General features: G+C 42.0%; 1 protein-coding gene across 3 annotated transcripts in view; it reads right to left on the reverse strand.

Moving 5' to 3' along the window:
- Window positions 1-658: 658 nt before the first annotated feature.
- EGFLAM (EGF like, fibronectin type III and laminin G domains) overlaps window positions 659-23,229 on the reverse strand; it is a 76,208-nt gene continuing 53,637 nt past the window's right edge. For 2 of the 3 annotated variants that reach the window (XM_052775681.1, XM_052775682.1), the window contains exons 14-24: window positions 22,346-22,471; window positions 21,349-21,592; window positions 16,887-16,998; window positions 15,446-15,562; window positions 11,972-12,152; window positions 9,616-9,639; window positions 7,340-7,418; window positions 6,325-6,468; window positions 3,560-3,643; window positions 2,378-2,481; window positions 659-1,859 (exon numbers count right to left, since the gene is read on the reverse strand). In XM_052775681.1, coding sequence (XP_052631641.1) covers window positions 1,705-1,859; window positions 2,378-2,481; window positions 3,560-3,643; window positions 6,325-6,468; window positions 7,340-7,418; window positions 9,616-9,639; window positions 11,972-12,152; window positions 15,446-15,562; window positions 16,887-16,998; window positions 21,349-21,592; window positions 22,346-22,471 — 1,370 coding nt within the window. In that variant the 3' untranslated portion in view covers window positions 659-1,704. The remainder of the gene's footprint in view (window positions 1,860-2,377; window positions 2,482-3,559; window positions 3,644-6,324; window positions 6,469-7,339; window positions 7,419-9,615; window positions 9,640-11,971; window positions 12,153-15,445; window positions 15,563-16,886; window positions 16,999-21,348; window positions 21,593-22,345; window positions 22,472-23,229) is intronic. The other variant, XM_052775683.1, reaches the window with a different exon arrangement.

Below are 23,229 nucleotides of genomic sequence, written 5' to 3' on the forward strand. Positions count from 1 at the left end.
TTCTGAAGTGTGATTTGAAAAAGGGGCAGAGCACAGGTGCACATTACATGCTAGCACCACCGTGTATTTTTCTGTTTCTTTCTATTTCTAACAAGCGGCTGTATTTGTTTTTGATTACTGCTGCCATATCGACAAGGAGCACAAGATCTCTCACCTAAGTGATTAGGGTGTCCCTTTCACGGTGCACAAGAGGAGCTGGGGTCTCCTTGGCAGTTACTTGCGTGTGCCATTATCTAGTAGCAGCTATTATTTTTTCCACTCAATCCTGCAGCTGCTCACGTTCAGCTGTAGCTGGGACAAGTCTCAGGAATGTGTTTTAGCTCCCAGGGAGCCAGGAGCACCCTGGGCACAGTAAAAATGCAGCAGAAACCTGCATTGCTTTTACCACATCAGGTCCTTTTAAGCCATCAGCATTCAGATGAGTCTGCACCACTGAGGAGGTTTGTGCTTCTCCTACTGCTGGCACATGGCAAACTGTGGGGCACCCCATTGCACAGTGGATCTCTCCCTTGATGGCTCACTGATGCACTTTGAACAAAGAGTTAAGGAAGAAAAATCTCCAAACTATGAAATTCTGGACCATTTCCTTAGTGTCTCGACAACACTCTGTTTGCCTACTTAAATTACGGTTTGGCAATCAAGGTTGCATAAGTGTTGGTCCAGTGCCTAGAAAACATTTTATTTTAAGAGGACTGTGACCCACCAAGGTCTCTTGCATATCCCTTTTCTCATTTTTCAGAAAAAAAAAGTGATTTATAATACCACAGTAGCAAGCATTTGTTCTTTTTTTTTTTTCCTAATCTTTTAATCTGTTTAAGCCAGGAAAGGTTCATAATGTACAATTTTAAACTGTCAAAATTTACAAAACAAAAAGAGTCAGATTTAAAACTGGTCATAACTGACAAATATCTCCACCAAAACTGTATAATACAGACATTAAGCCTCCCATATAACAAATTTAAACCACAGGTCAGTTTGCTATTTTTAGGAAAGTGTGCGAAGAGCTAATTGTATAGTACACCTAAATGTTAAAAGTTATACCATGTAAGCAGATCTGCTTCTGCTATAAAAAATATACAAGTATAAAATTACTTCTACAAAATTGGTTCATTGATTTTGTTACTTGTAATAAAAAAGTAGACTTTTAGAACTTTCCTCCTCAACAAACAACAGTATTTTGAAACCAGTCACTGTAGCTGTTATTTACACAGGATGAAACATAATTTAGCTAGATCAGGGAGTTGTAAGGAGAACTCCTTGTTCCAGGACAGACATTTGAATGTATAGATACACTGCCTGATGGTGTATTTGCTGAAAAGCACAGTCATTGTACCACTGCAGGGTGGGATGAATGCAGGTGTTTCAAGACTGCTTTCTCTGATATTACAAAAGATAACCTAAGGACCACAACACAGTCATTGAGCTACTCATAACACCACACATTTCTTTGCTGTTTGCACTGATGCACAACCTTTAGCATTCACTAAGCACTTAACGGGTAGAGGGGACAGTTCCTACACAAAATACTTGGTTTGGTTTGGTCAGGAAAGGAGAGGGAAAAATGCTCTTTTTTTTTTTTTTTTTTCAGGTTTCCCTTTGGCTCTGTCACCTTCCCAGATGATGAACATGGGCTGGCCATAGAGGGCTGTGGCAGCCAGCTTGTGCTCAGCCGCACACGCAAGCACACGACGGATTCCTCTCTTGTCACTTGGTCCCACACGTGTTGATGTTCTTCCCATTGGTGGCATCCTCCACCAGTGCGATGTGGTAATCGGTTGAAAGGGTGAGGTGGGAGATGCAGCCCACCAGGCCCCGCATGTACTGCCTGTTCGTGTGCAGGGCTATTTCCTTCATGCCACCTGGGGGAAAAGCAGCGATAGAAACTCTTCACCAACACGGGTGTCTGCTCCTGATTGGCAGACTGCATGCCCAACAAACACCATTAGCTTTCCTAGCACACCTCAGACGTGAATTTTAATTTACAGGTTTTTTTAAATGCGTCTTTTAGGCACTTGAAAATACAGAGGGGTTAAGCAGGAGATAATAAACTAGGATGCTAATTATCTATTGCAAAAATTGTAGCATCAGTAAGAGCTGAATAAGCTTGTGCCCAGATTCCCACTAAGGTGCAGGGTTTGCAGTTGCTTCTCACTGTTTCTCTGTGTACCTGCTGGGGGTACCACAGTGCACCCCACGGTGCTGGTCCCTTCTCATAGCAGTCCACCCCATCCCACCCAGAGAGGCCTCACCACAAAAACCAGGCTTTGGAGGACCAGAGATGGATGGCCAGAGATGGACCAGAGATGCCCTGCCTTACAGCTGACCTCGCAAACACAAAAATGCATCCAGGTCCTGAAAGTGAATGGTGAGCACTCACCTACATAGAGATCTCCATTGATGTTTAACTGCCTCATCTTCCCAGGGGATTTACCAGTCCTGGCACCATAATCGTCCACAGTTACTTTGCCAGACTGTCCATCCCTGAAACAAAAAACAAACCGCTCTCATGCATCCAGCCTACAACCAGGCAGAAGGAGGAGCATTAGCATCTCCCCCTTGCCAGGAGACCAGAGTGACTCAGTGCTTGGCGGGGTTCATGGCAAAGGCTTGGGACTGATGTTGGGGAGCCGCACAGACAGCAGTGTGCTATGGCAATCCGGACCTTTCAGGGTGGGTTTTTTTTTCAGGGACTAAGATGTCAGAGACCTGCAAAGGGTGTGGGGACATTTGTGGAGGAGAAAAAACTGGGAAAGAAGTAAATTGCATAGCTGGGGGTGAGGGGAGGATGAAGAGGTTCTGATGTTTTGTTAAAAATCAGATGTAATATAAAAAGTAAACAGCAGAAGCTTCAACAAAAGTGAAGAAATAGGCAAGCTAAGGTAAAACATACTTATAAGCAGTTTTGTTTCTTACTAAGGCTTTTAGGCCATTTCCATTTTATATATGGTCAATAACCGCATTGACAGAAGAGCCACTTGATGGGCTCCTATTCTCACTGAATTTGGTAACAAGTTGTGCTAATGTCAGCCTGCGATTTCTAGGGAACCAACATCTCATGAAGAGAGGGATGTGTGCTTTCCCTGCTGGGCACACTTGCCTCCCATGAGGTAATGAGTTATAAATATGAGTTATATATATACTGCAAGATGTCTGCACCTTCTCCAAATAGAAAAAGTAGGCATACACTGTCCGTGCTCCATTGCTTGTGCCAGACCACAAAATGCTCACTAGGGAATTTCAAAATGCAGACATTAAAGAAAAATACTCTCAACCCAAATGGTATGGGTTTAATAGAATGGCTGTCACCGCCCCAGAATAGCCCTGCGTGACTTTGGCAGTCTGCCTTGAGCTGTGCTGAGTTGACACTGTCACCTCTAATACAATAATCTTTGTGTACATTGTCCTGAAACAGCAAAGTTGCTAACAGTTCGACTCCTAAACGATGTGAGAGTGTGGAGCTGCAGTGATTCACACCCAACCAGCATCCAGACATGCCAGCCAGCACCTTTAATGGCAGGGCGGCTTCAAAACACCTCCCAGATGAAGCGTGGCCACTTACCGAACAGCCTTGACTCTGTGCCACCGGCCGTCGCTGAAAGAGCCATTCACCGTGATGGAAGCAATGCCGCTGCCCAAATTGTAGCTACAATTAAAAAAAATTAAAATGTTACTGCCTCCCTTGCAATGACTGGCTGCCTGCCAAATTGCTCAGACATCCTTGCTCTGTGCCCCACCTGCTCATCCTCCAGAACACCCCTTATGGCTCGGATTCTGGGGGACCAGTGGAGTCCTTTGGAAGCCCAGCAGCAATGCACTTATTTTGCAAAGTCAGGCTCATGGAGCAACAGGCAAAACTCCCTCCTGCCCAGGTCAGAGTGGGTGCCATCACTGCCATCCCATGGGAGCAAGAAGGGGGCCTCTGCATGGCAGTTCCTCCCCAAAACAGGAGGTTATGAAAGTCAGTGACCTACAAACCTGTGGCCTAATGCGAGAGAGCTGTGGGAGGTTGCAAACACGGTTAATAAATAAATTATTACATGAGCAAATAGGCATGCGACCTATAACCAATCTACAAATCATCTGAATTATAAGGAAGGTTGAGACCTGTGATGTTAGAAAGGATGAAGCCTAATAAATAAATGCAGAGATAATCATGAAGTTCCCTACTTCAGTTGCAGCTCCGATTATTTCTTTGTGTTTGCTGCTACTAAAATTACTCAGCAGACATAATGTCCCCATCATGTTTACACTTCAGGCATCTTAATTTCTGGGTCCCAGAAATTCAGGCCAACTTTCACAAAGGGGAAGTAGATGCTACAACACAGTGAGCTTTTGGGTACTCAGCTGACTAAATAAGCAGGATGAATTAGCCTGAGCCAGCCGCTGCTGGCCTTCAGCCTGTACCAAGCTAGAGAGATCAAAGCCAACATCATCATCTCTTCAAAAAAGGCTGAACCTGGAATTAAGTTCATGGCAAGGGTTAGGTACTTGAGAACAGCACATTAACTCATGAGCCGCCCAGAGCAAAATGGTTGTCCTAAATTTGACTCCTCCCCAGAGGTTTAAGTGGGTCTCAAACAAGCATCTCCTTTTACCCAAGATGCAGATACCAGTCTAGGTCAAGAGCTACAGAAGGATTTGGGTGTTCAGGTTTGTATCTGTCTTAGACCTTTGGTTACAAAAATGAGATTCATAACCCTAATGAATGGAGATCCCCTGCAACAGTGATATAATCTTCTACAGAAGCAGGGAGCAACAGAAAGGATTAACAGCAGCAGTTACACTGTACAGGGAACCTATTCTGCTAGGCCATTGAAAATGGGAAAGGAAAGGTATGTTTTGAACTTCAAACTGGACCAGAACACAGATATCTAATTTGGGGCTGCAGGAAAATACTTCTGACCAATTCACAGCCCTGATATTCTCCTGACTTCACCTCTCAAATGGTGGAAAAGTAGCATGAGGATCACTCTTTCTGAAAGAAGATGATATTTTTTTTTCTGAATTTGTCCTGTCACCATCATCTTCGGTGCTCTCTTTCAGTATGCAGTGATTTTTTATGAGAGTTTTCATTTGGAATCTTAATTTTTCACCTTCCTAAATGCATGTGGAAGGTACGAATATTTCAATAAAATTCAGCTGGTTTGGTCTAAAACCTTTGTGTATCTTCATCTCTGGGGGATAGCAACGACCCTAACAAAAATGCACTGTGCCTAGAAAACAGATAGAATAGAGTGGCCAGTTAGTGCCATGCATCTTGGAGACACATATTGTCCCAAAGACATTTAAAAAATGCACCATTTCTGCAGAGTCAGTTCCTTGTTTATAAAACGATAAGGAAACTAAGAGTTTTTGCAAAGTTAACCACAGAAAATCACATGAAAAAAAGCTTACAAAAAATTAATTTCAATAGAAATGTGCAACTTGTCTATGCTACCATGAGTCCATGGTAGCAAACAACCAACCAGGTAAATCAAGTAAAAGATAACTTCAAATTAGCTAAAATGATTAACAAAATCCTTGTCATTTAAATAACACTGTCTCGCAAGAATCCATAATACTGAAGGCACTTGTAGTTTGCTGTTTCAATATTTGTCTTACACAACCTAAAAGGGGATCATGAGGAAAGATAGGGTTTTCAAAAGGCAGGAGTCCCAAAAAAGCATCATGCAAAAAGTTGCATGGAATCTGCCTAAGTGTCTGCAAGGGAGAAAGTGATTCTGGAGAGAGAACAGGAGTTCAGCCCAACATTTCACAACACTCCCCAATTTCAGCTTTTTGACAGTAATAGTATTTGTTCCTTAAGTAAGTGGTTCTGTGGGTGGTGGCAGTAACAAAGCCTGTTGCCAGCTGTGTTTGTATCACAGGATTGGATATTTGGCGGTTTGAGAAGGTGGCAGCCCTGCTCCCATGTGCACTCTCCGGTGAAGAGTGAGCCTGCAGTGAGCACAGGTGTCAGCAGAGTTTTTCCTAGACCCCTGCTCTCTCTGCAAATCCTACACCTGCTCTGCTTAACCGTGCTTCAAGAGGCATGGGGAGATTTACTGACAGGACTTGTACGCTCATAAGGTGACTTTTAGAAAATCACATTAAAAACCAGATGTTTTAAAAATTGGAGGGGAGCAGGAATGATGCAATGCTTCCAGCACTTTACCTCTTCAACTCATATCCTTTCCCAGACAACAGGACCCGTCACTAAGCAAAACCTTGAGGATGTAATTGCTTCACACTATACCAAAGAACAAGTGCACTGGAAGTGTTGTGGCAGGTCCTTCGAGCCCTGAGTGTACTGCGTGCAACACAAATAAGGGAGAGAGAGTTTACCTGAATATTAATGCTCCTTCTTGAAGGCCTAGGGAAATGAAATCACTGTTAGGTCGCATGGGACTGTCTCCCCTCCACATCAAAAGACCTTCCTTCATTGTGGTTTTAAACCTCATGAATACATTCGTTCTTGATCCTGATACCCTGTTTAATGTAGAGGAATATAATAGTAAAATATTGAACTGGGACAGTCTTCTTTCAAAAAAACATAAAAGATGAAGCAGTATTTCTTCTCTGCTGGTCTTGCAGGTTACTGTCTTGCAACTCATCTACATGCTGATGTGTGAGGGACTCTGGTTCACATCCCCATTTCCAGCATGGGGGAATCGAACTTGTCCCTCCAGAATCCCAAACACAATAGGTACTCAGTTACTCTACACAAATAAGAGAAAATCCTTTTTCTCCCCAAGCGTAGTGTGAAATCCAGTCCAACAAGCAAATTTTGAGAATGTCCAGTAGATTTGGTGCCCTCAGAAGCCAGTGGAAGAAGCATAAGAAGGGCAAATCAGAAACTCCTGGTAGGTGAGAGGTACCAAGCTGCAGGTGAGGACATTTGGGAAGCCTCCTCTAGGCAGTGGCTGAAATACAGGCAGATGGAGGAATTTGTTGAAACAACCCACAATTTGCTGGAATTTGGGCATCTTCTAGGGTACAGAGCAGCCAAAAAGAAGTTTGAGGACCTAAATTTTAGGCTAAAGCAGGAGTTAAAATCCTTAGTCTCTTTACAGATACAGGCTCTGTATGTCTGTTCTTTGCTCTCAGAAAGCGCATACCAGTTCTTCTCCATGCCAGACACACGTTGTGCATGCCATTTCTATGCGGGTTGTGAGATGTTCAGATATTATAACAAATTGAACCATAGGCATATACATACAAAATATGTTTTTTTCCTGAAATTTAGAAATATGGCAAATGCAGCTTAAAACACTTAAATATACAGCATCCTCCCACATGGGGCTCCTAGCATTATAATGGTTAACAAACAGAATATTTATGTTTACAGGAGATACATTACCTTTTCAGGATATCTGGATTATCATACGTGAGGTAACTGCGACCAATAAATTGTGGGATTTCAATTGCTTCTGTAATGGCTGAAAAGTAAATAAAAAAATGAAGATGAGTGTCAGTTAGCTGACATGGAAATGGAAGGAAAAAAAGAGACAAGACTGTTTTATTGATTTACTCCTGCATTGGCTGGTACCTGCTAGTGGCACAAAACTGAGCTGAACTCACATTGGTTTGCAAGAAGGCACTGCCAGTTCATACCTAAATGTAGGGACAGTAGTTGAGGTTTAATCTGCTGACAGTCCCTCTACTTACAGCCTTCATGTCATGGGCCTAATGTATTCCTCTACCATAAGTGTTAGTGCAGGAAAATATGAATTATTGGGAAAATATTGCAAATTTTATTTTTATCCCTGTTTCCACACTCCTCGATTCTCTGTGTGGTTCAAGCCACCCTCCTGAGAAAGCTTATGCATTAACCACCCTTTGTTCTTGTCCAAGAAACTCCTCTCCAGCTCCTAATTGAGCACCATCTGCAGAACATGTGCTGAGACCTCTCACCCCTGCAAAGCAAGGACGGGAGGCAGCACAGGCAATCGGTGAGCTCCCCATTTTCTCCTTTTGTGTATGTGGCTTTGCACAGAGCGGCTGCTGCCCGCTCAGGGATCACCTCTGGGGTGCAGTGTGGGGTAAGGCTATATCCAGGGAGGACATACAGGGTGCCCCTAATCAGTTTAGGTCTGTTGAAAGCAACTGATATTACACTAAAGGCTCTATGACAGAGGCTGCAGAGCCTCTTGGCGCATGCATTCAACAGGCTGCAGTGCTGCCTCAGAGGGGGTTTTGCTCGGAGCTCACCAGTATCCCACACACAGCATCTCCCATTTCTCTAGGGACAGCCTCTGGTTCATCTGTGGTGTATAGCTGCTGGGACAGCAGCACACATTGCAACCAGACCTGGAGCTGGTGTACTGCTGCCCATGGAGAAGAATTTGGCAAAATAACTCAGATGTGTGGTACAAACCACTGAATATCCCTGATACATGGCCTTTGGTAGGCTACAAGCACTGGCCTGAACAGATTTTCTTTTGAGTGAACATCCTACAGTTTGCTGCTGATCTCTCATAACTGACTGCTGCATTAATATAAGCCAGTTTTATGAATTCCTTAAAATAGCTGCCTTCATCCTATTCTCTTCCTGAGAACTAATCCCTTCAACCCACGGCTAATCCCGTCTATATAAATTTCAAGCTTTTCAGGGCATGGATGCTTGCTTTCTTCATGCAATGCAGAGGCTGGCTGGGCTTTAAGAGCTCACTATAATATAGATATACAATTGGTGTAGTCTGGCAGCCAACAACAGCAATATGAAATTTAGCTCTAAATGCCAAGACTGGGAATTCTAGATAGTGACGAACGCCTGTTTTCATCCGTAGTGAAATCAGGAAAGCTGCCTAACATGTCTAAAGAAACCACCACAGGTGGTCCACAGCCTGCCAGCGTCGTTGGAAGATTGCAAAAGACATGTTACACTCAGCCAGACATTCCTCGCCAGGTCTGACACTTTCTGCACTGGACAATCTCTGACCATGGCAGATGGCAGCAGCACATGAAAGGAGCCCTTCTTCCCCTGTCATGTCCCGCACCAGCACTAGAGCCCCACTGCTCTTGCCTTCAGCAGGGGAAGGTGCCCATGCCGTGCAGCAGCCCTTGCCTTTGCTCTAGGACTCTGGTTTCCTCTATGGAGCTTGATGGGCATTTATCTCTGCTTGCTTTTCTGCATGCTCTTCACTTGCTGCACTGAATTTGACTGCAGAAAACCGAGTAAATTTTACCAGTAACTTTGCTGCATGGAGGATCTTTGCAACTGGAAGGGAACAGGGCCAGTAAGGAGATCTAGGACTAAACACCTTCACTCTCTGCTAATCATGATTCGGCAGAGAGGCATCAAAGCTCTCATGACAAGCAGGAGTGAGCTCTGAACTGCAGGACAGCCTGAAGTAGCACCTACCCCTACAAAGCAGTCAGCCAGCTGCCTGGCCCCATTGCTTTGCAAATACAGGGACCAGCTCTACAGCCACTGCTCTGCACTTGGCAGGTGCTCCGGATGCAGTTTAAAATATCGACAGGATGAGGTTTAAGGATGTACTATAAAACTCCAGAAAATATTTTGGCTTATTGACAGAAGCTTGCCAGTCTTAATGGAAATCCAGCATCCAGCTTGCTAGAGCTGACACAGACGCACAATGACAGAGCAGTTTTCACATCATTTGCAGTACTTACTGTTCAGGCAGTAACCTCCACATTCTGCAGTGAGTCAGCACAAAACAAAACAAGAACATTCTCATTTTAGTTTTCTATAGCATAAAAATCTCCCTTCATCCTGTTTCATGCCCACATTTCTGCAAATGCATGATCCCTGCTTCCCATTTGCGTAAGCAAATATAATCACCTGTGAAGGTAACACTTTTATTATTGTTTTGCCCCAAGTATTTGCATTTGCCTACTCAAAACACACAAAGGTGCAGACAGGTAGGACCAGCACTAAACCCCTCTGCTACAGTGAATCACCATGGTTTACCCAGGGATCTGCTCTAACCAGGGGAAAGCAACTGTTCTCCGCTCCACTCCCTCTTACAATTAAGTATAAAAATACCTTTAACAGTCCCCACAGCTTGGACAGAAGATATAAAACCTGGCAATGCCAGCAGAAACTCTATTGAATCCTTGGCCAATGATCCATTATGATATGAATCAATACCTCATATACCTCTTACCAGCATCATTTAAGTTGAGTTTTATAAGTGGCACGTATGATTTTGGAGAATGAGGCACAGTCCCTCACTAGCACTTTGTTTTTTCAGGGTGTGGGGTTACAGCAGCCCACCAACAAGCAGGATGGAGACTACACCTTCAGCATCTCACGTACCAGCTGAGCGGACTAACCAAAACCCCATTCTGAAACAGAAGCGGACACACACACATGCATCCCGCCTTAGCCGTGTCTACACCCTGCCAAAGAGACACAGGTAAGGATTATTTTGAGAAAAGTGCTCCAGGTTCATCAAGGCTGTCATGGATTGAGGTTCAGGAGGGACCTCCATGCTCCCTGCACATCCACCAGCAAAACCTTAGATTTTCCATGGCAGCTGAGGCTGCACAAGTGTAGGGGGTTTGAGAGTCACCTGACCGGCAGCCACAGGCAGCAGAAACAGAAGACAGGTGACTCGTGATTTTGGACACTCTTAGAAAACTAATTAAGGTCAGATTCATGTAGGCAGCAATACCCAGGATCCAGTCCAAGCAAAAGGCACAAGGCACTTCAGACCGTCTCTGAAAGCCTGGACACCCATTCAGGTTAAAACAGAGAGGAGAGCGGCGGCATGCCAGCCGAGCGGCAGCACTGCTGGTGCTGTGAGATGGATGCAGCGGCGGGCAGCCGGCACACTGCTCTCAGGGCTCAGCACAGGTCAGAAGCAGGTGAGCGGTGAGGATCTGTGGCCCGAGCCATGCACAGGAGCTCACTGAACGGGCAGGCTGCAAAGCATTCACTTGCCTTGACTTCCCCTGGAGACGTGGGTACTGCTGCAGATAGCAACTTGAAGCCAGGAGCTTAGCAGCCTGCACATACCTAGAAAGCCAAAATTGCAATTCTCCCTCCTCCCCACAGAGAAGCTGGGATAAATGACGTTGCTCCAGCTATTAGCTAGACCACAACAACGTAAGCGAAAGGGTTTCTTGCATTGTAACTTAATAAAATGTTTTTTGTTCTAAGATATTGTCTTTTTTGGAAGAAAAGGTCAATGTATTCATCACGATTTAACCAAAACCACTACTTTTAACTTTGAAGTTTGTGCCTGTGAGAAATGAAGGAGTGGGTGAAGACAATAATGTCAGTCAGCTCTTTTGAACTGAGTTGCTGTTACATTACAAAATCTTCCCTCGGGAATTTTTCAAGATCAAGCCTGACAGAAGAGAAACATCTCCATCTAGTGGGATAACCCAAAGCACATTTTTTTAAACACTTTTCATGCAATCTGAACACTTTCCAGAATCTAAGGTTTGAACTATTACAGTGGCTCTGAGGAAAGATAAACAGTATGCATCTGGGCAGGTTTTCCTCCTTGGTGGTCTCCATTGTCATACCAAGGCAGGGTCTGTGCAGATGGTGAAATTACCATCAGAGTAGTCAGTGCCTAAAAAAGAACTACACATTTCTGTATATGAGAACAGCTTTTGTTGTGAGCCCTAGGGAGGATAAAATTACAAGGGTTATCAATGTTCATGCTTCAGGACGTAACATAATCACTGGCTGGAGGACGTTGGCAGGAATTCCCCCTTTGTATAGCACTGCATAATTACGGAGGTGTATGACGTGTTCAGTGTTGGCCACAACAACCAACCAGATACCAGGCTGCTATCTATGGATCATAGCTCTCTGCTGGGATAACAATTACCATGTTCCTAAATAACAAAATTAATTCCTCCCTGGGTACATGCACTGTGCACGGATGCAAAGGGAGCTCTGGCCTCCAGGGTTTCTATTTCAAGGAATGTGTATAACAGCAGTTGTAGGTGCTAAATCTCTTATTTTTGTGATCAACTCCGGATGTCTGAATTGAAATGCAGCTATGGTTACCTTTTTGGCAATGTTGCCCATCGAAGCCCAGGGGACAGTCACATTCGTAGCTGTCCTTCTTGGGAACACAGGTGCCTCCATTTGCACATGGTGAACTCACGCAGGGGTGGACAGCATTCGCTAGGTTGATTCCAAAAGTGAAATCCTGTTTCACATCGATTGTCCGGTCATTCAAGATAATCTATGTATTAAAAAAAAAAAGGGGCGGGGGGGGGAGGAAAACACATGCTAAAAACTTTCAAATTCATGGTATTGTACTGCTAGTTAGAAGACTTCTCTAAAAGACTTCTGAGAAACGTAACCCTCAAAAAGTGGCCAAAACCCTATTTCTTGTAATGTGTGTTTTCCAGTCGCAGAGGTCCAACTCATTCTGTTGCTCACCCTGACTCCCTGGAGATGAATTTCTTCTGTGTTTTGTGACACAGCATTAGGCAACCCCCATATGGGGTGAAGCTGTGGGGGACTTACCAGTCTTCTGTCTGAACACTGGCACAATGCTTTGTAGCTGAGCTGTTAGCTAGGATGGTAAAATTAGATGAGCACTGCTCAGGAAAAGCATTTCTGAGATCAGAACCCCCCCCAGGAGATGAGTGTTGACAACAGAAATACTAAGCAGAACCACTTGTTTTTCACATTTTCTGTTGCTTTCTAGTATTTCATCTTGCCCGAAAGAAGCTAAAGTTAAGATGGATGAATAACATAATTAATGACTTCACAAAACCATTTGTATATAAACTGAAGAGTTAAATGTTGGGATTTTTCCAATGTGTCAGCAACATATGTTCTCCAGTATAAACTGACGTTTGTATAATCTCAGCTGATATCTTGGCAGAGAGATTACATGTGGGTATGGCTTCTGATCTCAGCTATATCAAAATAATAAGTCCATTTTCACAAACAAATAGATTTTAAGGCCAGAAGTAAGAATGGTGATAGTTATGTCTCCTGCATAACTCAGACAATGCACCTTATGGGGTCCTACTGGGAGAAGGGGTTGCATCGAGCATGTATACTCTGTTTGAAACAGCACTAAATTCCAACAGCAGAAAAACATCCAGTCCTGTCGTAAAGACGGACCAGTGAAGACTACTACCTTTTCAGCTTCTTTCTAACTTCTGGCTATGTTGTTAACAGAGCCTTGACTCTTAAAAGTGTGTCTCTCATTTCTGGGCTTAAACTTATCTTCAGCTTCCAGCCATTGTTTCTCATCATGAGTTTTTCTGCATCATTTCAGAGCCAGGTACTCAAAGAAATCTCACCCTCATGTAGGAACTAGCAGACCACAATAAAGTCACTTCTTAACCTTATCTGAGTAAACTAAATAGATTGGGATCTTAGGTCTTTCAGTACACAGCATGTTTTCCAGTACTTGGTGATGTTTGTAGCTTTATTTCTATAAAATTCTCCAAAATCCTACTATGTGTAAACACAGCAGTCAATTAATAGTCTCCCAGTGCCCAAAAGGCAGGCAATACTCTTCCTTGACATCCAGTTCAGGCCTCTGGGAAGGCAAATCCACCTTCCCAACTGCATCACAGAAGTAAGACCTCACACTCAGCATTTCCCAATCCTTATCAGTGCCTCTGTACTCTAGGGTAAAACCCCTCACCTTTTAAGCATGACCTGTATTAATTGCTCTAGGCTCCCTATGTTGCACTCCAAAATGCACAGTATTTAGTCAAGCCCAGCTTTCCAAAAATGTCTGTGTTACTGACCTATTCCCATCACTATTACACACTCCCCCAGTTTTCTTGAGCTTCATGTTTTCTGCCAGACAGCTGACAAAGTGAAAAATATTGGACCAAGTGATGAAACCATTTACACTGAATTACAATTACCTTTCTGCCCTTGATCAGTTGTTATGAGATGCACTATTAGAGTTTTTTATTTGTTAAGTAAATCTGATGCAATAATTCACTCATTTAAAACTCTGAGAGCCAGACTTTCAGCTTTATCCAAATTATTTTAAGTATGCCTAGGGAAAGCAAATGTTAATTCAGTTTGAACTTTCTTTTGATTACTTCTTAGGACTTATTATGAATTTACAGATTTATTCTCCAGAAGATAACTGCACCAATGTACAGCTGACCTGACTGGAACATCATCCCTAATGTCTGCCAGCAATGAAAAAGATCTCCTCCATTCATATGTCCTGTATAAAATCTTAAAAGGGGAAGGCAGTGAGGTGTGCAACTACTGTGTGGTATAAGAATGTGCTAGCTGGACTGGGATCCACTTTAATTTGTGAAACTCATGAAGTTCAACAAGGCCAAGTGCAAGGTCCTGCACCGGGGTCGGGTCAATCCCCAGTATCAATACAGACTGGGCAGAGAATGGATTGAGAACAGCCCTGCAGAGAAGGACTTGGGGGTGTTGGTTGACAAGAAGCTCAGCATGACCCGACAATGTGTGCTCACAGCCCAGAAAGCCAACCATATTCTGGGCTGCATCAAAAGAAGCGTGACCAGCAGGTCCAGGGAGGTGACTCTGCCCCTCTGCTCTGGTGAGACCCCACCTGCAGTACTGCATTCAGCTCTGGAGTCCTCAGCACAGGAAAGACATGGACCTGTTAGAGTGGGTCCAGAGGAGGGCCACAAAAATGATCAGAGGGCTGGAGCACCTCTCCAATGAAGACAGGCTGAGAGAGTTGGCGTTGTTCAGCCTGGAGAAGAGAAGGCTCCGGGGAGACCTTACAGCAGCCTTCCAGTAGCTAAAGGGGCCTACAGAAAAGCTGGAGAGGGGCTTCTTACAAGGGCATGTAGTGATAGGACAAGGGGTAATGGCTTTAAACTGAAAGAGGGTAGGTTTAGGTTAGATATAAAGAAGAAATCCTTCACCATGAGGGTGGTGAGACACTGGAACAGGTTGCCCAGAGAAGCTGTGGATGCCCCATCCCTGGAAATGTTCAAGGCCAGGCTGGATGGGGCTTTGAGCAGCCTGGTCCAGTGCAAGGTGTCCCTGCCCATGGCAGGGGGGTTGGAACTAGATGATCTTTAAGTTCCCTTCCAACCCAAACCATTCTATGATTCTGTGACTCTATGATTCTACAATTCTTTTTCGCTCATTACTGTATTGGTTACATCAGACATTTAGCTGCCTCAGTGTGCATACATTGAAGTATTTGAGCATTTCTTCTGTTCATTTATTTATATATGATGATACAGGGCACTCTAAGGGCACTCTTGACATAGCTTTGTGCATCATTCTGAATTCAATCCCGTATGGCTTCTGTTCACTTATTAGTACAGTATTGAAACTAATAGGGAGACTGGCAGTGGTAATATTTACTGGCTATTAAAGTTAGAATGACTTTTCATTGTGAAATATGTGTTTAAGCACTTTGTGGTGGGTTCCTGAGACAAAATCTTGGATTATTTTTAATATTGCCAGTGGTATAATGGCAGGTTTCCACCTAAAGTGTGCACTGGATGAAATGGAAATAAATGTCTCCAGCATGTTTCTCTGGGCACATACCTTCTGGATGCTTCCGCTGAAGGGTCTCAGGATCCCAGAGTTCTTCTTCACAACATCATAACTAGGGACTCCGCCAATAAATATTTCAGAGCTGCACTTAATTTGTGTGAAAGCCCCCTGCAAGAAATATAAGAATAACATTTTATTAGAGTAGCTGGAACCATGCTTGTTATCTTCAGATTAGCCTACATTAGGTGTTATAGCTTACTTTAATGCCTCTTTACTTCCGTTAATTGCATTTCTTTGTACAATTCTCTCAAGAAAGCCACTGTAGGACACTCTCTACTGACTGTGTTTATCCTAATAAGAACTAGCTGAAAAATCTCAAGTATTTCAAAATAGGAATACTGAAGGAAGAAAGAAAGAAAGGAGATTGACTTGTGATTTCTGACTGCACATCTAGCTCTATTTGCAATCACTTAGGTACATTGACATAAATCTAGAACCAGAACAAGGTTCACAAAGTTAAAATCAGAGAAAAGTCCATGCAACAGAGACTCATTTAATGTTTCCAATGTCTAAAAAGATAATCCATAGCAAGTTATGGGACTAAATGAAAGAAACATTGAATTTGCATTTTTTACCAGAAGCAGTTGGTCAGGATACCTGATGGGACTAGTCAGGCTCCTGGAGTGAACTGAAAGATGTTTAACAGCTAAGGACAGGATAACTGTGTAATTCCAGTCCTGCAGAAGCTCCTGTGATTTCTCTGTTGGCAGCTCTCAGCCAAATTCCTTCTGCAGCTGCACTGCAGCACTTTGAAGAAAAAAAAAAGGGAGTCTTCATCTTGATCCATCTATCTAAAGAAGTCTCACGTGCTCCATTTGAATGTTTCCCACTCAATCTGTTTCTTGACAGACAACTGAAATTTCAGTTTATTTACATTTTTCAAGAGAAGTCTAAGCTTTAAATAGTTTTCCAGTTTGCAGAAAAACCTGTTAATAGGATCTGGAGTCTAGTTTTCTGGCCACAGGTTCTTGGGACAAAAAAGTACCTCTGTGAATACATTTGAGTGCTTAGAGTGAATACCCTGCCCCGTACAAGCAAACTTTCAGTATGACCTCTTGGTGAGGGAAAAGTAAAATTCAAGTCATCAACTCTCTGAGTATTCCAGCACACATTGTTCAACAGACTTAGCCACGAGCAGTAAGTACCAAGAAAAGAACCTCAAGAACATGTATGAACCAAACACAAAAATGTGAGTCCAGTTACACGGCAAGAGCAGGTTAAGGTGGTGATTTCAGCTTCCTTTACATGGATCCCTGTCCTCAGAGGGAAGACTTCATGTGCAAATTTCCAATTCTGGGCTTAAGAAAATGTACCCTAATGTGTATATTTTTTTTTAGCTTATAAGAGCTTTGAAAGCAGCCTGTGTAGTTTACCCTACAATCATTTTATAGTCTGATAGCTGTATTCATGACAAGCTATGCCATATGCTTACCTCTGCCATCCCTTCCACTGGCTTTTGTTTGTCCACTTGTAGGATACCATTCTTCGCTGTGCGAGACACTCGCAACTCATGCCATTGACCCAGACTGACAGGTTCTTCACTCCTGTTTCAAGGGGAAGAAAACTTTCAAGTATTTTACACTTTTGCCTTTCTGATATTTTCAGATATTGTTGTGATGTTAAAAAGTCAAGTCCTCTGGGATGATCTTCTAAATAAAAAATAAAAATAAATCACTGTGTTTCTTCCCTTATAAGGAAGTAACATAATTTCTGAGCCCCATCAGCAAAGGAAAATAAGACCATGTTCCTACAGAAAATAGCTTTTATTTATAAACAAAACATTTCTATAGTAATCACGTATTTCATCTACGCCTGAGCTAATTTTTCTGTTCAGTCATTTATGATGCATAAAGATAAATTTTTGCCTCAGCTGTACATCCTCATTTCACAATGAACGACATAAGCCTGGAGATAAAGCTTCCCACTTAATGATCGGTCTAGTCCTACATTCTTCATCCTCTTTTAAAACAGAACTACTTTGTGTTGGCTTATCAGCTCTATTTATGCAGCCCATTACAGTGACATGTACACACACATACACGCAGCCTGGCTGCTGTACATTAAGGGGAAGTAACTAAAATATGATCCTAATGATGTGATGAGATCCTGTCTAGGAACAATAATCCCCAGTTGTGCAAAGTATTCACCAGTCTCAAAGCAAGCATTTTAAAACTGTTCTTACAATCTTTATTAGTTCAGCACTAATATAAACAGCAGCCTGTATGAAGGGCAAAACCACATTCCCCTTTCCAAGTTCTACAGAACTTTCTATCTGGTTTTCAAATGTCATTTTACTATGCTGGTTATAGCATTTTATGTCTAAATGTTATCTTGCAGCCTTTCCTCCAGGAGCAATGAAAACTTGTGTTTGATTCACTGGTCAAGCTGGAAAAATCAGAAATTGTTATCTAGGACACCTGAAGACTTTCTAGCTTTCAATGAAAAATTAAAAAATTGTTTGGGGTGAAATAATGTTTTGTATTTGCAGGCTACTGACATTTAAACATGGAAAAAGATAAATTTCAAAATGAAAGAACTGAAAAAATTGTGATTTGAAATAGGGAGTCAGTAGTGATTCAAATGTTGATTTAAAAAGTTATATAAATTTGAAAATGTGAAAATAAAAATTTAATTTTTTTCTTTTTTTCTGAACAATCAACATGAGCTTTGAAATCTTTTTGTTGTATCTATTTTGCTCCCCCAAATTTTCTCAAAGCCCATTTTCATCTATTTGGACAATGTTGGCAATAATAGTTTGACACATGGTTCAGAAAACCTCCATAAAAAAATATCATCAGGCAATGCCATTCACTTGTCCTTTTTCTTATGTAGTAGCATTTAGGGTTTAACTACCTTTGGTAAATCAATAGTTAACAGAATCTAATTACCTTGAATATGTCAATTTATACATATAAAGGAACCAGATAGGTTTGGCAATGTGTATATTTTATCTCCTCTGCTGATTAGGTCATCATCATGCTAACCCTCCTGCTCTGCCAGATTTAATTACAATTAGGGGTGATTAAGCCTTGCAACTTCATCACTTCAGAGTTGCAAACTATTTCTTGGATTCGCAGGCTTTTTGAAACCAGCATGAGTTTGGTAATGTTTTCTGCAGGCATTTGAACACTTCTGGCTCTTTATGTACTGTGGGGTTAAGGATTACTTTTCCCAGCGTAAAATAAACCTTAAAAAATACACCAAATTATGAAGATCTTGATCCTGTGAATGCCTGGCCAAGGGAAATCCCAGGGGACAACAAATTCTCTTCTGAGACATCTTGGTAAATAGCCGAGGTTCTGCATCCCTCTGTCCGCTGAGCATCCCTGCTTCTTCCTGAGCCCCCTGCACACACCATGCTGCTTCCATACTGGGACACTTCAGGCAAAACCCAAGCTTCACCAATGTCAGCTTTCCTACTGCTGCTGCTGATATACATAAATGAGCTTGCCTCATCCTTTATTATAAAGACATTATAATTGTGTTCTGATTGTATTATAATATTTAACAGCCTGGTCCTATAGAAGAGATAGTCAGGACAACCAGAGTTATATCCTTGTGTAGGACAAAGGGTAGGTGTGAAGTGGTATGATGAAGGTCAAGGCAGACTTTTAAGTCGATATTGGCTAAGCAGGCACAAAAAAAACAGGGAATCTGTTTAGCTCATTTAATCACTGACAGAGCTGATAACAAGGTGCGAGTTGCACACATTATCTAGAAAAAGGAGCTGAACAAAACAACCTGACAACTTTCAATGAAGCCTGCCAGTCTCATGAGTCTCCCCCATTACCCAGCTATCTCACCACACTCTTTTTCCCCAATGCTCGTGACCCAGGTGCTAGCTGGTGTCCTGCTTGCTCTTCTGCTTTCCAATAGAAAGAGGCAGTTCTACTCCCAGGCTTGTGCTTGTGGCTCTTGCCACATTTTACAAGCCTACATCTTGATTAAACTTTAGTCTAAGGTATTCTGAAGCGCTACAACATTCTTGAGTGGGAGGGGGGGGAAATGCTGTCTACTTTAATGTCTTATGTTTGCCAGTAATAGGATTAAATGGCTGTAATCAGAAAAAGATTGAAGACTGTTGTAAGAAGGGCCATTTTGGGTTGGAGCAAAGGTCTCCAACATTAGCTATTTCTGCCGCTTTTCAGTGAGAGAAAAGAACAGGGCAAGTATGGAGTGGTTCTTCCCTTGATATATCCTCCCAGCTTCTGGCAATTTGTCACTTAGCAATTTCCTGAGTCAGAGGCTGCATCCGTACAATTGTGTTTGATCTCCCTCAATGGAGCTTTCTTTAAATTTGTCTAATTTTTTTTTTTAACCTATTTATAGTTCTGGCATCTGTAACATACTGCGACAATTAGTTTCCACAACTTATTTATGTGCTGTCTGTAGAAAAAAAAAAGAAAAAAGTCTTATTTTCTTTGTTTGCTCTTTTTTGGTTTGCAGTTTTGCTGGGCTCCTTCTAATTCTTCCATATTGAAAAAATACAGAATAATCATTCCTTATTTATCTCCAAGTCATTCACAATTTAAAAACCTTTATCATACTTTCACCAGACCCTTTTCCAGGTCGAAGGGTCCTGCTGTATTTGTGGAAGATGCTCTGGATATCAACACTACTCTTCTTTTTAAATTTTGCTAATTTCTTTTGAAATGAAGTGACCAGAATGGCATCAAGTTTTCAAGACAAGGTGCATTGTGGATTTTTGCAGAAGCATTGTTCCTTATTCCATTCCTAATAATTCTCTGTATTGTACTTACATTTCTGTATGTCTCTGAGCAGTTAGCTGTTGCTTTCACAGAACTATCCATGATGACTCCAGGTTCTTTCTCTGTCTGACAACACTAACTGTATTGCCACAGCTGTACATTGTTAGGATTGTGCATTATTTTGCATTTCCTCCCTTGAAATTTCATCTCTCCCTTTGTCATCTGAATGGGCTTGTTTGCTTGAGTCCTCATTCAGTGGAAAATCAGTACATTTCTCCTAATTGCCGTATAGCCAAAATTCCTGATGTCTATCCACAGGAAACATATGGTATGCAAGACTTGCAGGCAGTATGCACATTTTGCTTAAGTTTTATATAGATTATTGCTAGATATTAGGTCAGCCTAGTCAAACTGGCAGCCTCTTGGACCACATCCAAGGTACTGAGTGGCTGTGTTCAGCCCGTTGCCTTTTCAGAAAAGCCCAGGGAACAGCTGTCCAGAGACTGGGCACTCAGTTACACACATAGAGAGAGCAGCCCTTTTTGAGGCATTTCATTGCTCCTATCCTAGACATTAATTTTAGGATGTGATGAATCATTCTCAGAAGGTCTGTCTTTGTCTGGAAGCCTGGGTGACTCATTTAAACTATATATTTATCTTTTAGCCTGCTTAAGTTGTATAAATTGGGTATTAGCCTCAGATTCCCCAAAAACCAGCACTATGAGGAAAGGGACGACCTGGAGGTGTAGATTCTTGTGACACATCCTTACTGCCTGGTACTGGAGACCAGGAAGAAGGATGATTACAAAAGTGCCAATATCGTACAATCCTGTGGCTAGAAAGTATATGCATAAAATATTTATAGATCCCCTAATTAGCTATGTCACAGAGGCAAGAAGGGAATGTCTACAATACCATACAGAAACAAAAGTAGCATCTGCAGTAAGATGGTGGCATGACATGGTAACACTCATAATAAAGCTTTGAAACATAAGTTCATGTAGGAAGAAAATCCTGTCCCTTTGAATACAGTTCCAGTGTTTCTGTGCTTCCTTAGAAGAAGTAGGCACTAGAGACTGATGGGTTTCCATACCTCACCATAGGCTATTACTCTTTCCAGCCCACTCCTCCCCTGGGTCAGCACCATGGCACTCTTGGAAAGGAAACACAAGCAATGCTGTTTACCTGATAACAGCCGTTCCTGAGCCACAGTCGAACCTGAACTCCACGTAACCAGCCACCATGTTAATGGAGAGGAAGTCCTTGCTGTCTGTGTCGTAACTGTACAAAAGGACACCAGTCTCTAAATCTGGACGAAATGTCATCTCAAACTCCATGAAGGAAAGGTAATTCTGTGGTTCCAAGGGCCAGGGTGTGCTAGCAAATGACCTTAAGGACTCGTTGAACTGAGGTATGGCCAAGGTGAGTGCTGGAAATCCAGAATACACAAGCAGGTCACTTGAGGCTCAAAGGTAAGGGATTGACTCCTTCCAACCAGTCTCAGTTCCCTTTGTTAGGTACTTAAAGCTAACATTAAGAAAAACAACCTAAAAATTTCCTCTTCCACATTAAAAATATTTTTTGTCCTAGCCAACACTGCTTCCCTCCTTAATCTCTTCCTTTTCCAGGGATGCATTTGTTTTCTAAAGCTTTGTGCTCCTTTTCTTTAGTGATTCACCACAGTTTTTCAAAATAGCAAGCATGCACACAATGGGTGGTAGCATGAAAATTTCTGCAGCACAGAAAATAATGCTGTAAGTATTTGTCTACTTGTTTGTATCTGTGTTATTTCAGCAGGAGATTAATATTGGGTCCTTTACATTTCAGAATATACAACTGACACTGGTTTTAGGAGAAAAGTGGGGATTTTTTTAGAGTTAATGTGCAGCTGTGGAGTGGTACATTATTTTAACCTCTGAAAAGTAAGTTTGAGATGCTTAATTACAGTTAGTTTAAATAAGCACAGAGATTTGAGAATCACTGATTATGTAGGCGCTAGATGGAGCCCCCTAGTGGATGGTGGGGGAGGGTTTCACTATGTGATTTTAAAAAGATAAAGTAACAAGAACTCTCTCCTGTTAGTGTAATAGCGTAAGACCTCCTTGGATGTCACTGTGTGGAAAACACATCGAACACTAAATAACACATACAAAGAAATATAAGCAGCCCAGCACCCTCTCACCTTCTTCGCAATGATGACCTTTAAATCCAAGAGGGCAAAGGCAAATGTATGAATCTGCTTTGCTTGCAGTACAGGTACCACTGTTGATGCAGGATGCCTCATCACAGATGCCACTGCTACACTCACCTAAACACAGAGCCAGAACATTGATTTATCAGAGAAGTTTGTCAAAGATTTATTTGGCCAATACAATTTGCTCTCCTGCCTAGATTCTTCCCCAGTTTGTCAAATGGTGTGCAATTTAGACAAGGTAACTTGATTTTTAGCGCTTTTTTTTAGTAGCAGACCAGCAAGGGACCTTAAAAAATAGCAAAAATTAGCCCTTACTAACAAACCGTGACAGTGGCAGCTTTCAGTCATTCCCTGGATTACTTTTCTTCTGCTCTTATTCCTATCTTTATTTTCTCATGAAATAGAAATCTGTCTAGATCGTTTACAAGCACTGTTACTTGTTTAATTTCAGTTACCTTAAGTGCTTCTTTGTTCACTGTAAATTCATGCCATGGTAAGCATGGAAGATGTTAAACATCATCAACTAATCTTATTAACTAAAATGAGTTTGTCAGCCTTGTCTGCACTAAAAGGGATTCATATCTTTAGCATATGGGCTTTTTAAGAAACATTTCTACTATGCTGGCACATCAACTGAAGGAACAAGGAGATTATTTCTTCTTGCTGGAATTAAGGTGAAATTGTAGAACAAATAATTTACTCATTTACTTCTTAAAACTGATATCTATAAAGTTAGATTATGCAATGGTCAAATGTACATCTGATGGAAGTTTTTGTTGATTTCGTTTACTTTCTCCTTTATTTTAGTTTCTGTTTATATAATTCTCCCCTCGTTACTAGTAATGAACACATCTTACACATTAAGAAAGCCC

This window comes from Harpia harpyja, chromosome Z (genome assembly GCF_026419915.1).
Source record: "Harpia harpyja isolate bHarHar1 chromosome Z, bHarHar1 primary haplotype, whole genome shotgun sequence".
Taxonomy (NCBI): domain Eukaryota; kingdom Metazoa; phylum Chordata; class Aves; order Accipitriformes; family Accipitridae; genus Harpia; species Harpia harpyja.